This window comes from Rana temporaria, chromosome 7, assembly GCF_905171775.1.
Source record: "Rana temporaria chromosome 7, aRanTem1.1, whole genome shotgun sequence".
NCBI classification, from domain to species: Eukaryota; Metazoa; Chordata; class Amphibia; order Anura; family Ranidae; genus Rana; species Rana temporaria.
Window position 1 is genome coordinate 193,658,784 of NC_053495.1, and position 17,180 is coordinate 193,675,963.

Genomic DNA, 17,180 nt, shown 5'->3' on the forward strand with positions numbered 1-17,180 from the left:
AAGATAGATAGATAGATAGATAGATAGATAGATAGATAGATAGAGATATAGATAGATAGATAGATAGATAGATAGATAGATAGATAGAAGATAATGAAAACGATAGATAGATAGATAGATAGATAGATAGATAGATAGATAGATAGACGGATAGATAGATAGATAGATAGATAGATAGATAGATAGATAGATAGATAGATAGACCTCCAAGGTTATGCAGCAATGCACAGACCCTGGACGGACTCTCACACCAGACCTGCTTTCATACACTTCAATACAGGCATACCCCGCTTTAAGTACACTCACTTTACATACACTCGCGAGTAAGGACATACCCATGAGTGTATGTAAAGTGCCTTACAAGCACTGTACAGACATTTTGCAGCTGCAGTAGAAGGAGCTGAAGCTCAGAGAGCATAGCCCCTCCTGTTCCAGTGTGCCCCTGACATGCCTTCTACAGCCCCTGAGACCTTAACTACATCTTCTAACACCCCCACTACACCCCCTGACCCCCCACTACACCCTATAAGTGAAAAAAAGGTATTGTTTCACTTTAAGTACATTTTCGTTTTACATACATGCTCTGGTCCCATTGTGTACTTAAAAGTGGGGTATGCCTGTAGACAAGTCTGGGTTTCCTGACCCCGAGTACATTTTCAGCATTAAAGCGTCTTTCTGGCGCCCTGAAGCAGAAAACGCATGGCCCATCCAAGGAGGCTCGCCATAATAACACACAGAGAGCTCCAAATAACGGTGAACCTTTCCTTTTCTCTAAGAGTCATTTCACTTCCACAATGTGGAAATTAGGTCAGAAAGTTAATCCTCGGCCCACTGAAGATGCAGCAGAAGATTACACTGTGTCAGCTGCTTACAGCGCCGGGTTTGCCCTGAGCTGGCCAGGCAGGGATTTTGTATTTATATTGTAGACACGGATTTTAAACAAAATATTGAGTGGAAAATCTGTGTAGCGTGGAAAAGTAAAGCGCGGTGTAAAATGATTACCCCAGGCAGCTTCTGGAGTGAGTTATTGTCGATCCACAGCTCCTTCAGATGCTGTATCTGCTCCAGGCCCTCCGGCTGCAAAGAGATGACAAAGCGGGCTTATTTCATCCGTTATTACAGCGCCGTCTAATAAACACATCACACACTTGCCTGCCCCGCAGTACCAACCAGATCTGTTTATTCACTGAGCGTACGTTGGCAAATGAATGCAATATGGAATGTTGGTAGAACGGCTCCACTGAGCGCTTTTTATGTCTTCAGTGGCCCCATAATATCATTTTAAATCTGAAAAACTTTCTGTGGTTTCAGCGTAACTCTGTATGGGCACATCCTGAGCCGAACTGTGTGCGCCCATAAACACACACAGCACAGCTCAGTCCCGCCCTCCACTCTCTGGATTTGATTGACAGTAGCAGGAGCCAATGCCGCTGTCTCTGAATCTGTGAGCGGGGAGAGAGAGAAAACCAGTGCTGCCGCAGTTTGGCTCAGCGCTGGATCAATACAGGACTCAGGTAAGTATTTGGGGGAGGGGAACAACTAGTAAAAGTTTTTTTTTTTTACCATAAAGGTAAATGCATTAACTGCTTGCCGACCGCCACGCACGCAGATATACATCTGCAGCGTGACACGGACAGGCAAAAGGATATATATATAAACATCCCCTTTAAGAAGCAGCATTGTGGACGCGCGCCTGCCGTGACTCCGGCCCGCGGGTCCCGCGGACTCAATCTCTGTGGGCATACCCCCGATCGGGTCACAGTGAGGAAGAACGGGGAAATGCTTTGGTTAACAAGCATCTCCCCAGTCTTCCTAGTGACAGGACAGTGACCACAGCTTCCTGTAATCGGAAGCGGTGATCAGTGTCGTGTCACGCGTAGCCCATCCCCCCTACAGTTAGAAACACTCCCTAGGGCACACTTAATCCCTTCAGCGCCACCTAGTGGTTAACCCCATTCACTGCCAGTGTCATTTTCACAGTAATCAGTGCATTTTTATAGCACTGATCGCTGTAAAAATTACAATGGTCCCAAAAATGTGTCAAAAGTGTCCGATAAAAATTGCAAATCGCTGCCATTACTAGTAAAAATAATAAATAATATAAATGCCATAATTCTATCCCCTATTTTGTAGACACTATAACTTTTGCGCAAACCAATCAATAAACGCTTAGGCTGCATTCACACCTAGACGTACAAAATCGCGGCGTTTTGTCCCGCGAATTGCGGCGACAAATTACAGCGTTTTGTACCGCGATTTGCGGCGACAAAACGCCGCGATTGTGAATGCAGCCTCACCCCCTCTATGGAGATGGTTCACATCTCCTATGCCGAACGCCGAAAGCCGCCTGAAAAAAAGGTCTGGGACTTTTTTTCAGGCGGCAGGCGTACGGCGTTCGGCGTGGAGATGTGAACCATCTCCATAGAGGTGCATGTTAAATCATCCCTCCAGCGTCTCCGGGCTGCAGCGGCGTCGCACTACAGGCGTATATAAGCCTAGGTGTGAACGGGGGCTTATTGCAATTGTTTTTTTACCAAAAGTATGTAGTAGAATACGTATCGGCCTAAACTGAGGGAAAAAAATAATTTTTTATAGATTTTTTGGGGATATTTATTATAGCAAAAAGTTAAAAATAACTATAAACCAAAAAAACTGCGACAATTTTAAAAAAAGGCAATATTTTTAACTTTTTGCTATAATAAATATCCCCAAAAAAGATAATATAATTTTTTTTTTCCTCGGTTTAGGCCGATACGTAAAAAAAAATCGCAATAAGCGTATATTTGTTGGTTTGCGCAAAAGTAATAGCGTCTAAAAAATAGGGGATAGTTTTATGGCATTTTTATTAATATATTTTTTTATTAGTAATGGCGGTGATCAGCAATTTTTGTCGCTGTAAAAATTGCAATGGTCCCAAAATAGCGTCAAAAGTGTCCGATGTGTCCGCCATAATGTCGCAGTCACGATAAAAATCGCTGATCGCCGCAATTAACAATACATTTTTTTTTTTATAAAAATGCCATAAAACTATCCCTTATTTTGTAGACGCTATTACTTTTGCGCAAACCAACAAATATACGCTTATTGCAATGTTTTTTTTACCAAAAATATGTAAAAAAATATGTATCGGCCTAAACTGAGGAAAAAAAAACGTTTTTTTATATATTTTTTGGGGATATTTATTATAGCAAAAAGTTAAAAATATAGCTTTTTTTCAAAATCGTCGCAGTTTTTTTGGGTTTATAGCGCAACAAATAAATAAAAACCGCAGAGGTGGCCAAATACCACCAAAAGAAAGCTCTATTTGTGGGGGAAAAAAAAAAGGACGTCAATTTTGTTTGGGTGCCACGTCGCACGACCGCGCAATTGTCAGTTAAAGCGACGCAGTGCCGAATCGCAAAAAGGGGCCAGGTCTTTTAGCTGCATAATGGTCCAGGGCTTAAGCGGTTAAAAAAAAAAAATCGAACCTTTACAACCCCTTTAAACTCTATAGGGGGATTTATTAAATCCGGAGCAGACAGAATTTGGAGCAGCTGTGCATGGGGACCAATCGGCTTCTAGCTCCAGCTTGTTCGGTTAATCTTTGAAAATGAAAGATGGAAGCTGATTGGTTGGCATGCATAACTGCTCCAGATTTTGGTTTCTCCAGTTTTGAATAATTCCCCTATCTGTTCACCCATAATATATATCCTGTGGCCTCCACTGTTAGAAAATAATTGTTCTAATGAGCCTCTAATATGTGGTTCCATTTGTCTCCTTACCAGCTCACTGAATTCATTATTGCCCAGGTCAAGTCTCTCCAGCTGGGTTAGCTTGCTCATTGACCTGTAATGACAGAGACAGATTTTTTTTTGTTACTTCTAAACAGGTATTTTAACATTTCATAAGCACTGAATAATGAGCAATGAGTAAGGGGTGTCCGCGTCTCATACACTTGAACGTAACGCTGAACATAAACCCACAGGGCCAGATCCACAGAGCGAGTACGCCGGCGTATCTACTGATACGCCGGCGTACTTTTAAATTTCCCGCGTCGTATCTTTAGTTTGAATCCTCAAAACAAGATACGACGGCTTCTGGGTTAGATCCGACAGGTGTACGTCTTCGTACGCCTTCGGATCTAAGATGCAATACTTTGGCGTCCGCTGGGTGGCGTTCACGTCGTTTTCCGCGTCGGGTATGCAAATTAGCGATTTACGACGATCCACGAACGTACGCGCGGCCGTCGCATTTTCTAACGTCGTCTCTAGTCGGCTTTTTCCGGCGTATAGTTAAAGCTGGTATTTTGCGGCGTATAGATAGACTTGCCATGTTAAGTATGGCCGTCGTTCCCGCGTCGAAATTTGATTTTTTTTTTTGCAGAAGTCGTCCGTGAATAGGGATGGACGTAACTCACGTCTAAGTTAAAAAAATGACGTCATTTCGCGCAAAGCACGGCGGGAAATTTCTGGACGACGCATGCGCAGTTCATTCGGCGCGGGGACGCGCTTCATTTAAATGAAACCCGCCCCCAACCCGCCCAATTTCAAATCCGCCGCCAGAAATACACTACGCCGCCGTAACTTACGGCGCAAACTCGCTGAGGATTCGAATATACGCCAGGTAAGGTACGGCGGCGTAGTGTATCTCTGATACGCTGCGCCGATCCAAATGTATGTGGATCTGGCCCACAATGAATATGTAAAACCCGTACACACCATCTTCACCATCCACCAATTTATAATAACAAATGAAAAAATCCTTAAATAATAATAAATAATAATAATAAATAATAATAACCTGAATAATAATAACAACTACTACTAAGAATATAAAAATTATGATGATGATGATGATTATTATTTAATTAAAGGAGTTGTAAAGGAACCTTTTTTTTTCACCTTAATGCAATCTATGCATTAAGGTGAAAAAACATCTGATGATGCCGCCCCCCCCCCCCCCCCCCGCGCCCCCATTTTACTTACCTGACCCCTCGAAAGTCCCGCCTTCGGTCCCGAGATCCTCTTCGCCGCTCAGCCTGGCCGCTGATTGGCTAGAGCAGATGGATTGAGAGCAGCGCAGCCATTGGCTGGCGCTGCTGTCAATCACATCCAGTGATGCGGCGCGCCGAGGGGCGGGGCAGAGTGATACAGCGAGCGGCTATGGCCGCTCGCTGTATCACAGGAGCACGCCTGCAAGGACTCATCACCATACTAGCTCTCTCACATGAATGTAGTGAGTTCTTGCGGGGAGGACCAGAGAAAGCCGCCGAGGGACCCCAGAATACGAGGATCGGGGCCACTCTGTGCAAAACGAGCTGCACAGTGGAGGTAAGTATAACATGTTTGTTATTTTAAAGAAAAAAAAATCCTTTAACCACTTAATGACCGCCGCATTTACATATACGTCCACAGAATGGCACGTACAGGCATATGGGCGTACATGTACTTTCCTTCTATTCCGCGTGTCGGGGGTCCGATCGGAACCCCCCCCCCCCCCGGTACATGCGGCGGTCGGAAATCGTCTGGGAGCGATCCGGGATGAGGGGGCGGCTATTCGTTTCTAGCCACCCCCTCACGATCACTCCCCGGAGCTGAAGAACGGGGAGAGCCGTATGTAAACACTACAAAACACAGCACAGCAAGCAGTGGGATGAAAATCTGACGCGTTTCGCACAAAAGTTCAGTGCTTAGTCATAGCTAAAAAAATTGGAGGGGGGCCGGCCGGGCCTGTAAGGGGCCCTGGGGACCATTGGGCCTCTTACAGGTGTAATGCTAAAAAAAATGGGTGGGGGGCCAGCCGGGCCTGTAAGGGGCCCTGGGGACCACGGGCTCCTTAGAGATGTAATGCAAAAAAAAATTTTTATTAAAAAAAAAAAAAAAAAAACGGGAGGGAGGCCAGCCGGGCCTGTAAGGGGCCCTGGGGACCATTGGGCCTCTTACAGGTGTAATGCAAAAAAAAAACCGGGAGGGGGGCCGGCCGGGCCTGTAAGGGGCCCTGGGGATCATGGGCTCCTTACAGGTGTATTGCAAAAAATAAAACATTTAAAATAAAAAATAAAAATAAATGGGAGGGGGGCCAGCCGGGCCTGTAAAAGGCCCTGGGGACCATTGGGCCTCTTACAGGTGTAATGCAAAAAAAATGGGAGGGGGGCCGGCAGGCCGGGCCTGTAAGGGGCCCTGGGGACCACGGGCTCCTTACAGGTGTAATGCTATAAAATAAAAATGTTTAATTTAAAAAAAAAAATGGGAGGGGGGCCAGCCGGGCCTGTAAGGGGCCCTGGGGACCATCGGGCCCCTTACAGGTGTAATGCAAAAAATAAATAAATAAAAAAAAAACGGGAGGGGGGCCAGTCAGGCCCCTACAGGTGTAATGCCTGTACCCCCCTGATGGCGGCCCTGATGACAACTGTAAAATGTTAATGGTTACCGGGAGAAAGAGAGAGGGCGAATCTCCCCATTATCCTAACTGGGGTTCTAACGTTTCCTCACTCTATGCAAAACGAAAAACAAAATAGGATGTTAGAAAGACTTTTAGTGCCATTTTCCACAGATCTCTACATTAGTAATAAAAATCTGGGATTCACCAAAAAAAAAAAAAAAATGTTTTACTTTTAGCAAAACTGCCCTCAAATCTCTAGTAATCTTCTTACAAAAGTTCGGCTCTAATGTAAACCTTATTAACAGTTGTAGAGAATCTCTGCATTACCAGGGAGTCCAGAGCCTGGATAATCAATGATCAATAATTCATAACAAGCCCGTCTTGTTTTCCAGTCTCTGCATACCAATGATGGAGAAAAGTCTACATGAAACACATCAAACTCTTCCATGATCAAAAGCAAAAAAAAAAAAAAAAAGTTGAGAAGTTGAAACGTTCACGGAGCCATCTTCCCGACTGTGGCGGTAACTTTCTACGGCGCTAAGAGTGGCTGAGTCATAAAGGTCATCTGATTCTTTTTACAAAGAGAAATGAAATGTTACAAGCAACATGGGGAGATTCTGCCTAAATTTCCACTTCAGCAGCACGGCAAGAAGAAGATTCATAAAGTTTTAGCAAATCATAGAGATTTTATATAGGAGCGTTTGAGGTTTCTAGACTGTTATATTATTTTTTATTTTAATGCCATTATTTTAGGATTATTTGTAGCGCTATTACATTGAAAACTTCTTGCATTACTTTGTTGCACCATCACCCAGTGGCAGTGCAAGATCCAGTCAACTGTTGGCACCTTATCATTGGTGTCCGCAGCCTATTGCATTAGGGTGTGCACCCAGGCCCGTCGCTACAGGACAGGCAAAACAAACAATTGATTGGGGCCCCGAGCTGGCCTGGGGCCCCCAACATCCCCTTCCCAGGCTGTAGCGTGGCCGAGCTACTCTTCCTGCCTCCTGGAGTCCTGTCAGTCCGACCAGGTACCGCGCACGGTACAGGAGATTCAGTTTCCTGTTCCCGGCCGGACTGACAGGATGTCCACACTGAGTGCGCACTTCCTGTCAGTCCAGCCGGGAACACATGAAACTGAATCTCCTGTACCGCACGGTACCTGGCCTGGGCACTATCTGATAGGGGACTGGGGACCCATAATGATAGAACACTGGACTGACAGGAGGAAGAGGAGCTCGGCCACGCTACAGCGGCAGCCTACAGGGAAGAAGGGGAGGTGAGAATAGAAAAACATAGGGACTGGGGGGGGGGGAGTGCGAACATGGGTGTAAAAAAATTGTGAAGCGCTAACGTAGGCTTTGCGTGCAGGGGGAGTGCTTGGGGGCCCCCATTTTGCTTGGGGCCCCCAAATTACTTCAAACGGCCCTGTGTGCACCCCAGAGCACAAACAAACATGTGTGTGTATCAGCAGAGCAGTGGACGGTGTCAATAGAGCAGAGATTGGTGCCAGTAGTTTTTTATTTTAATTATTTTTTACAAGATTTATTTTTATTATTTCTTTACTATTTTTTTTAAGAGCCCCTTTATGGGGTTTTGGTAAAATATCAAGGGTCATGTGTGACAGGACACTGATCGTCTGCTCCCGATGATCAGTGCCATGTCACTGGTAGCCCAGCCCCCCACAGTTAGAATCACTCTCTAGGACTCACTTAACCCCTTCCGCGCCCCCTACTGGCTAACCCCTTCCCTGCCAGTGTCATTTACACAGTAACCGGTGCATTTTTATAGCACCGATCGCTGTATAAATGACAATGGTCCCAAAACAGCGTCAAAAGTGTCCATAAAACTATCCCCTATTTTGTAGACGCTATAACTTTTGTGCAAAACAATCGATAAACGCTTATCGGCCTAAGAATACGTATCGCCCTAAAATAAAGGAAAACTTTTTTTATATATATATTTTTGGCGGATTTTCATTATAGCTATATATTTTTTACTTTTTGCTCTAATAAATATCCCCCAAAAATATCAATAAACGCTTATTGCGATTTTTTTTTTTACCAATAATATGTAGAAGAATACGTATCGGCCTAAACTAAGGAAAAAAATCGGGTTTTTTTTAATATATATTTTTGGGGGATATTTATTGGAGCAAAAAGTAAAAAATATATAGCTATAATGAAAATCCCCCAAAAATATATAAAAAAACAATGTTTTTCCTTTATTTTAGGCCGATACGTATTCTTAGGCCGATAAGCGTTTATTGATTGGTTTGCACAAAAGTTATAGCGTCTACATAATAGGGGATAGTTTTATGGAATTTTTATTAAATTTATTTATTGCATTTTTTTTACAAGCAATGGCGTGATCTGCCTTTTTTTTGCGGTATTGCGACGTTGCGGCGGACAGGTCGGACACTTTTGACAATTTTTTGACGTTTACAGAGCGATCAGTTCTATAAAAATGCATTGATCACTATGTAAATGTCACTGGCAGGGAAGGGGTTAACACTAGGGGCGATCAAGGGGTTAACTGTGTTCCCCATTTTGTGTTCTAACTGGGGGGGGGGGATGGGGACTGACTTTAGGAGAGGACAGATTGTGTTTTCTACTTTGTAGAAAGACACGATCTATCTTGTTTTCTCAGGCCTCGTACACACGACCGAACATGTCTGCTGAAACTGGTCCGCGGACATGTCCGACCGTGTGTAGGGCCTAGCGGACCGGATTCCTGGCCTAGGGGACAGGTTTCCAGTGGACAAAAGTTTCTTAGCATGCTAAGAAACTTGTCCGCTGGAAGCCTGTCCGTCGGACATGTCCGCTGTCCCGAGAACCCGCGCATGGCGTCGAAGTGATTCGACGTATGTGTGGAAGCATTAAACTTCCGGGTTCGCGCACGTCGCCGCGTCTTCGTCGCCGTCACCACGTCACCGCGTCGTCACCGCGTATTCTGTCCGCCGAGAATTTGGTCTGATGGTGTGTACACACATCAGACCAAATTCTGCCAGCAGACATGTGCGATAAAAACGGTCCGCGGACCCTTTTTTATCGGACATGTCGGGTCGTGTGTACGAGGCCTCAGACAGCATGGGGATATGTGCGTTTACACACACAACCCCCCCGTGCTCCCGCTTGTGCAACCCCCCGCAGCGGGGGCCCCGCTAACCACACGCATTGGGTTCCCTCTGGCGGCGATCGCGCCCGCCGACCACGTGCCCTTTGGTGGCTCTCCTGGGCGAAGCCTTATATATATGGGATTTCGCCCAGGAGAGCCATTTTGCTGCCGTATATCTGCGTGAGCTGGTCAGGAACCGGTTAACCTTGGTTATTTTTTACCTACAGGCGCCCTCAGGGGCGGACTGACAACTCATGGGGCCCCCGGGCAATAGGAGATTATGGGGCCCCCAGGCAATTGGAGATTATGGGGCCCCCAGGCAATTGGAGATTATGGGGCCCCAAGGCAATAGATTATGGGGCCACACAGTATATAAACACACATACAGCATACATACACAGTATACACAGACACACAATATACACACACAGTATACACACACACACACACACACAAAGAATACACATACACACACTAAAAAGGTACTGGAGAGGCGGGGCAGCTATAATCTTGAGATTTAAAAACAAAAAACACAGGGCCGGATTCAGCAAGAATTTACGCCGGTGTATCTATAGATACGCAGCATAAATTCAAAGCTGCGCCGGCGTATCTTCTTTCTGTATTCAGAAAGCAAGATACGCCAAAATTAGGCTAAGATCCGACTGGCGTAAGTCTCTTACGCCGTAGTATCTTAGGGTGCATATTTACGCTTGGCGCTAGGTGGCGCTTCCGTTGTTTTCGGCGTAGAATATGCAAATGACCTAGATACCCTGATTCACAAACGTACGTGCACCCGGTGGAATTTTTTTACGTCGTTTGCAGAAGGCTTTTCTGGCGTAACGTTGCTCCTGCTTCTATGAGGCGTACGCAATGTTAAGTATGGGCGTAGTTTCCGCATCGAATTTTGATTTTTTTACGTCGTTTGCGTAAGTCATTCGCGAATAGGGCTGGACGTAATTTACGTTCACGTCGAAACCAATACGTCCTTGCGGCGTACTTTGGAGCAATGCACACTAGGATATGTACAAGGACGGCGCCGTTCGTAAAAAATGTCAATCACGTCGGGTCACCACCCATTTACATAAAACACGCCCCCTCATCCTCATTTGAATTAGGCGCGCTTACGCCGGCCCCATTTACGCTACGCCGCCGTAACTTAGGAGGCAAGTGCCCCCCAAGGCCAAGTCATAGAAGTCTCCATGGAGTAGATTCACAATGAAATGTATAGGAAGACAATGGTCTATAGAAATATGTTATTCTAAGATTTCTGCAAATAACCTGATTTTGCAGTAAGACCTGTTGCTATGGATACTTTCCACTTCATCAGACACAAGGAACGTGAAGGCTGGGATTTGTCACAATACAAAAGCAATCCAAATACCGCAGCTGCAAACCTGTGTAGGTCAATAAAACACTTTTCACTGCAATGGGAGAAATAATCTTTTATTGTTCATGGACTGATTCTTCATTAGTCATCCCCGCCATGTGCGTCTCCTTAAAGGGTCAGCCTACTCTGAACACATATTTTAGTCGTTGGGTAGATGTTGATGAGCTGAATTTCTCTCTGGCTTCTTATATCTCCCCAAGATTCAGGAGGAAATATCTATGAACCTGGTAAATCTCAGCCCCCGGGAGTCTCCCAAAGATGACTTATCAGTATCCGCAATCAGCGGAACTCCATTATGGATGGATTATGCCTTTATAATTGACGGGCAGAGTGACAAGACCTTACTGTGTGGTCCTGATCAGGGCCGTCTTTAAGGCAGGGCAAAAGGGGAAGTTGCCCTGGGCCCTGTCATTGTTGTGGGGCCCAAAGCAGATGCCTCATACTTGCCAACTATCCCAGTTGAAATTCCCTTTTGTGAAGTTTTAGTCCTGTGCTGTGTTCCGATATCTCAGTCAGGGCTGCCATCAGGGGGGGGTACAGGCAGTACACCTGTAAGGGGCCCGGAGGTCCCCAGGGGCCTGGATGGCAACCCCCTTTAAAAAAAATAAAAATATATATATATATATATATATATATATTTTTTTAGAGGTCCGGAGGTCCCCAGAGGCCCGAAGGCCCCCAGGGCCCCGGATGGCAACCCCCCCTTTTTTTTATTAATTTTTTTATATAAAAAAAAATTCTAATATATTTTTATTTTATTTTTTATTAAAAGGCCAATTTTTTTTTATAGATCCCCAGGGCCCGGATGACAACCCCCCTTTTTTTTATATATATATATTTTTATATTTTTATTTATTTATTTAATAATATATATATATATATATATATATATATATATATAGATATATATTATTAAAGGGCCCAGAGGTCCCCAGGGCCCCGGATGGCAACCCCCCTTTTTTTATAAAAAAAAATATTTATTTATATTATTTTATTTCTTTTTTTTTCTTTATATATATATATATATATATATATATATATATATATATATATATATATATATATATATATATAAAGATATATATTCTTTTTTTATTAAAGGGCTCAGAGGTCCCCATGGCCCCATGTGGCAAACCCCCCTTTTTTTATTTTTTATAAAGGTTTATTTTTTTTATTTTTGTTTATATATATTTTTTTTTATTTTTTTTATTAAAGGGCCCAGAGGTCCCCAGGGCCCTGGATGGCAACCCCCCCCCCCTTTATTTTTTATAAATGTTTATTTTATTTTTTTTATATATTTTTTTTATTTATTTTTATTAAAGGGCCCAGAGGTTTCTTTTTTATTATTATTATTAAAGGGCCCAAAGGTCCCAGATGGCAACCCCCCTTTTTGGTAATTTCTTTTTATAAAAAAAAAAATTGTATATATATATATATATATATATATATATATATATATATATATATTTTGATATATATATATATATATATATATATATTTATATATATATTTATTTTTTATTAAAGGGCCCAGAGGTCCCCAGGGCCCCGCATGGCTACCCCCCTTTTCTTATATATATATATATATATATATATATATATATATATATATTTCTTTATTTCTTCTCAATTTCAGGTGGCAGTACCCCCCCATGCCTGAAGCTGTGTAAGGGGCCCAATAATTCCTGATGGCTGCCCTGATCTCAGTGTGATGTGCTGCTACTAATGCTGCCCAGCTCTGCCCTATTGTTATGTAAAGATGACTCACCTGCAGACCCTGTGTTTACATGTAAATAACCGCTAAATTCATATGTAAATAACGGGAGCATTCATATGTAAATAGCTGAGACCGGCGGCATTCATATGTAAATAAAGACAACATTCCTTTGTATATCATGCCCTTCTGCAGTGAAGAGATGATGTGCTGTAACCTCTAGCAACCAATCAGTGAGCAGTATTACTTTACAGGAATTTCTAGCAACCAAAAAAAGACGTCAATTTTGTTTGGGAGCCACGTTGCACGACCGCGCAATTGTCTGTTAAAGCGACGCAGTGCCGAATCGCAAAACCTGGCCTGGGCATTTAGCTGCCTAAAGGTCCGGGGTTTAAGTGGTTAAAAGACTGGCATATTATTGAAAAAACTTAAACGTAAGGGGCGGGGCCCATGGGCTTGAGCCCAGTCAAGCCCAATGGTAAGTCCGGCCCTGTATGTCACGTTTCTAAATAATTAGTACAAAACGAATAACTTTATTGTACAATTGTTTGTACAAGGTGCTCCTCACTACACACCAACAGAGTGGGCCAATATAATCGGATCATAAGAAGAAGCGCTCAATAATGGCATCCCCTATGATTCTCCAATAACAATTTTCCTTTAAAAAAAACGAAAGAAGCTTTTTTTGCTGTAGTGTTTTTGTTCAGGTTGCAGCTTTTTATTACCAAGCTCTAATTGACTATGGCAGTTAAAGTTACTTCTCGTTTTCTTACCCTTAAAGCCTTCCCATCAAGCTGTCAAGGTGGGAGAGAAATCAACAAAGCCAAGGAAGGAGAACCAGCTTAAAATTATGAGAATACTTTATGGGCCTATAAAACAAGCATATTTTATAAGGGTCGATGCTAAAAGTTTAGATAATAAAAAATATTTTAATGCTTTGCAAAAGGACAGCCAGAACTCACGGTTTGTTACCCAATTAGGATTTTATGGATATAATTAAAAAAAAAAAAAAACGAACAAAGCCCGTCATCAAAATGATCCACGATTGCCGGAAACTGCTGCAGCTTTTTAACCTGACATGAGTGACATTATAGAATAGATTATGACTAAGCGAACCTTCATTCACGAAACGCATTAATCTTGCCATGCCTGCATCTCATGATGTCTTATGGTATACAGTGGCGGTTCGTCCATAGAGGGCGCTGGAGCGCCACCCCCTCTGGCTCTCGCCCACCACTGAGTCAAATAACATACATTCATGCATTGCATGAATGTACCATATTTATCGGCATATACGCTGACGTATAGCGTGCACCCCAAGCTGAGAAGGGAAGTTTAGGGAAAAATAATTACTTTTGGATGTCTTGCCCGGCGTCCATCGGCGGCCTTGTCCGGCGTCCGTCTGCGGCCTTGCGTGGGGTCCATCCAGCCTTGTCGGTGACCGTCTGCTGTCTTGCCCGGCGTCCATTGGCTGCCTTGTCCGGCGTCTGTCTGCGGCCTTGCGTGGAGTCCGTCGAGCCTTGTTGGTGTCCATCTGTGCAGAGCCAGATTTCCTGCGCACTCGGCTTCTCTCGGCTCCTCTTGCGTGGCTGCGGGAGGAGCCAAGTGTGGCCGAGCCTAGCCAAGTGCGCAGTACACTCGGCTCGGCTCGGACAATGTCGGAGACAGCGGGGATTGGTGTATATCGCGCACCCACGATTTCCCCCTGATTTTAAGGGGAAAAAAGTGCGCGGTATACGCCGATAAATACAGTATGTTATTGTTGCCAGCTGCTGCTGGTCTATTCAGATTGCCGGAACTTGAGCGCCGGCCACCTGAATAACGGCAGCTGGTTGGCTGTGCGGAAGTGCCTATCAGAGCCAGCGGCTCTGATAGGCTTTCCGAGTACAGCCCTCAGCTCCCGGATGTCTTATCCTCGGGAACGTACGGGGGGTGCCTTCCTTGGATAAGACTGACGGCCGTCTCAGCCAATCAGGTTCCCCGATTCTGGTTATCGGTAACCTGATTGGCTGAAGTGTCACCAAGGCGGGAGAGGACATCGAGGGACGTGGAAGGAGTAAGGTAAATGCATTTTACAGGGCACAGCGGCGACAATGGGCACAGAGGCGACAAAGGGCACAGTGGCATCAATGGGCACAGTGGTGACAAAGGGCACAGTGGTGACAATGGGCACAGTGGTAACAATTAAAGGGCACAGTGACATGCACAGTGGCAACAATTAAAGGGCACAGTGGTGACAATTGGCACAGTGGCGACAATTGAGGGGCACAGTGGCTGCGTTTGATGGCATGGCACAGTGGTGACAATTGTGGGCAGCCCAGCAATACTGTACAATATCATTCATCATACTACACCTCCACATGCCCAGCAATACTGTACAATGTCAATATCAGATTCATCACACTCCACCTCCACAACATGCCCAGCCCCACGATCATTGGTGGGGGGAGATCAGCCCCTCATTGGTGGTGGGGGGGGGAGGAGATCAGCCCTCATTGGTGGGGGGGGGGGGAGATCAACCCCTCATTGGTGGTTTGATCAGTATGACATTTTGGATCAAGCGCTTACATAAGTATCCTAATTGTATCTAGTCATTCATTCATAACTATGGTTTCAGTCCTGAGGAAGGGGGGGGGGGGCATTTCCCCCAAAACGTGTTGGCTTCACCTGAAACCTTTCTTCAATAAACACTTTGATTTGACCTTTTTGTGTCATGAACTTTTGTACTGGGCGCTCTTCCCTACCCACCTCAGTACCCACCCCATTGTACCTCAGTACCCACCCATTGTACTTCAGTACCCACCCATTGCTTATGCCTACTCAGCTGTGCCCATCCCCACCTACAGCCAACCCTTCTGCCTCTATATTCTGTATGCAAGCTGAAGACTCATGAGAAATATTGTTCTGCAGGTTTCCCTATGTGCGCGAGGATGTCAAATTGGACGAGGTGGAAAACCCTCCTCCCGCTGGCCAGAACAGAAAGTCATCTAATAATGGCCATAAAACAAGGACTAGGGGGAAAGGTAATGAAACATTCTTTTGGAACCCTAGAGTGGAATTACAGAAAAAAAGGTGGGGCGCAATATAAGAATATGGCTGGCGATGAGGTTTAAACATTTTTCTCTTTTGCGTTCATCTCTGCAGCTCCTTTTTTTGTTACACCTCTTTAGGCCCATCTTCTTATGCCCCTCTAACTCCATTATTGATAAATGTGCTATTCTATCATCTGCCATCTCATTAAACTGTACCTACAACTTCACACTTTTTTAAAACCTGGAACCTTTGTAACTCTTTAGCATATTCAGTAAATACTAACGGCCAGCAAATTGCCACCTTACCTTCTAATATGTTTGGGGAAAGACTAAATTACTACAGTGGAACCTTGGATTAGGAGGATAATCCGTTCCAGGAGAATGCTCGTAATCCAAAGTACTTGCATATCAAAGCAAGTTTCCCCATTAAAGTCAATGGAAACAAAATAATTCTGTATTGACTTCAATGGCATACAATACCGCATGCGGCCAAAGGCGGGGGGCACCCGGAGAGCCTAGTAAACACTTGGTAAGGGCAGAGGACAACCTCGGAAAGGCTCAGGAACGGAGTATTTCAGTGATTTTCCGAGCATTTACGAATGGCTCCCAACAGTTTGGCTCTGCTCGGCTCCGGCGACCCATACCTCCCCCCCCCGCCACATCAGGCCAAATTTTACAGGGCACAGCGGCGACGAAGGGCACAGTGGCATCAATGGCCACAGTGGCGACAATAGGCACAGTGGGGACAATTGGCACAGCGGCATGAATGGGCACAGTAGCGACAATGGGCACAGTGGCGACAATGGGAACAGTGGCGACAATTAAAGGACACAGTGACATCAATGGGCACAGTGGCGACAATGGGCACAGTGGCAGAAATGAAAGGGCACAGTGGTGACAATTGGCACAGTGGCGACAATTGATGGCACAGTGGCTGCGTTTGATGGCATGGCACAGTAGTGACAATTGACGGCACAGTGGCTGCGTTTGATGGCATGGCACAGTGGCTGCGTTTGATGGCATGGCACAGTGACTGCGTTTGATGGCATGGCACAGTGGCTGCGTTTGATGGCATGGCACAGTGGTGTGAATTGATGGCACAGTGGCTGCGTTTGATGGCATGGCACAGTGACTGCATTTGATGGCATGGCACAGTGGTGACAATTGATGGCACAGTAGCTGAGTTTGATGGCATGGCACAGTGGACAATTGATGGCACAGTGACTGCATTTGATGGGCACAGTGAGGCTGCAATTTATTTTAATTTTTTCTCGTTTGCGCCCCCCCCCCCAAAATTTTGAGCACCAGCCGCCACTGTTGTGTACACATGCTATTCCTTTGAATTGGAAGCTACCAGTAACCTCCCAACTCCAGGAAAACCCATGTTCATAAAAATCAACACGCTAGAGGGCAAGGCATAAATATGTAATCACTCTGTGCCCTTGGCTGTGACACAGGTGTAATGATCAGCCTTGAACCTTCACCACCTGCTAGTCATTACTCAACCCTACAGCTCAGGTCTCTGCATTGCCCATCTGACCCTCATTAACTGCTTACAAATCGAGCTCAA

At 44.8% G+C, this 17,180-nt stretch overlaps 1 protein-coding gene across 3 annotated transcripts in view; it reads right to left on the reverse strand.

The window, feature by feature from the left end:
* Window positions 1–17,180, reverse strand: part of LRRC7 (leucine rich repeat containing 7) — a 221,302-nt gene that overhangs the window by 145,038 nt on the left and 59,084 nt on the right. For all 3 annotated transcript variants that reach the window (XM_040360720.1, XM_040360719.1, XM_040360721.1), the window contains exons 6-7: window positions 3,762–3,825; window positions 1,003–1,077 (exon numbers count right to left, since the gene is read on the reverse strand). In XM_040360720.1, the coding sequence (XP_040216654.1) occupies window positions 1,003–1,077; window positions 3,762–3,825 (139 nt within the window). The remainder of the gene's footprint in view (window positions 1–1,002; window positions 1,078–3,761; window positions 3,826–17,180) is intronic.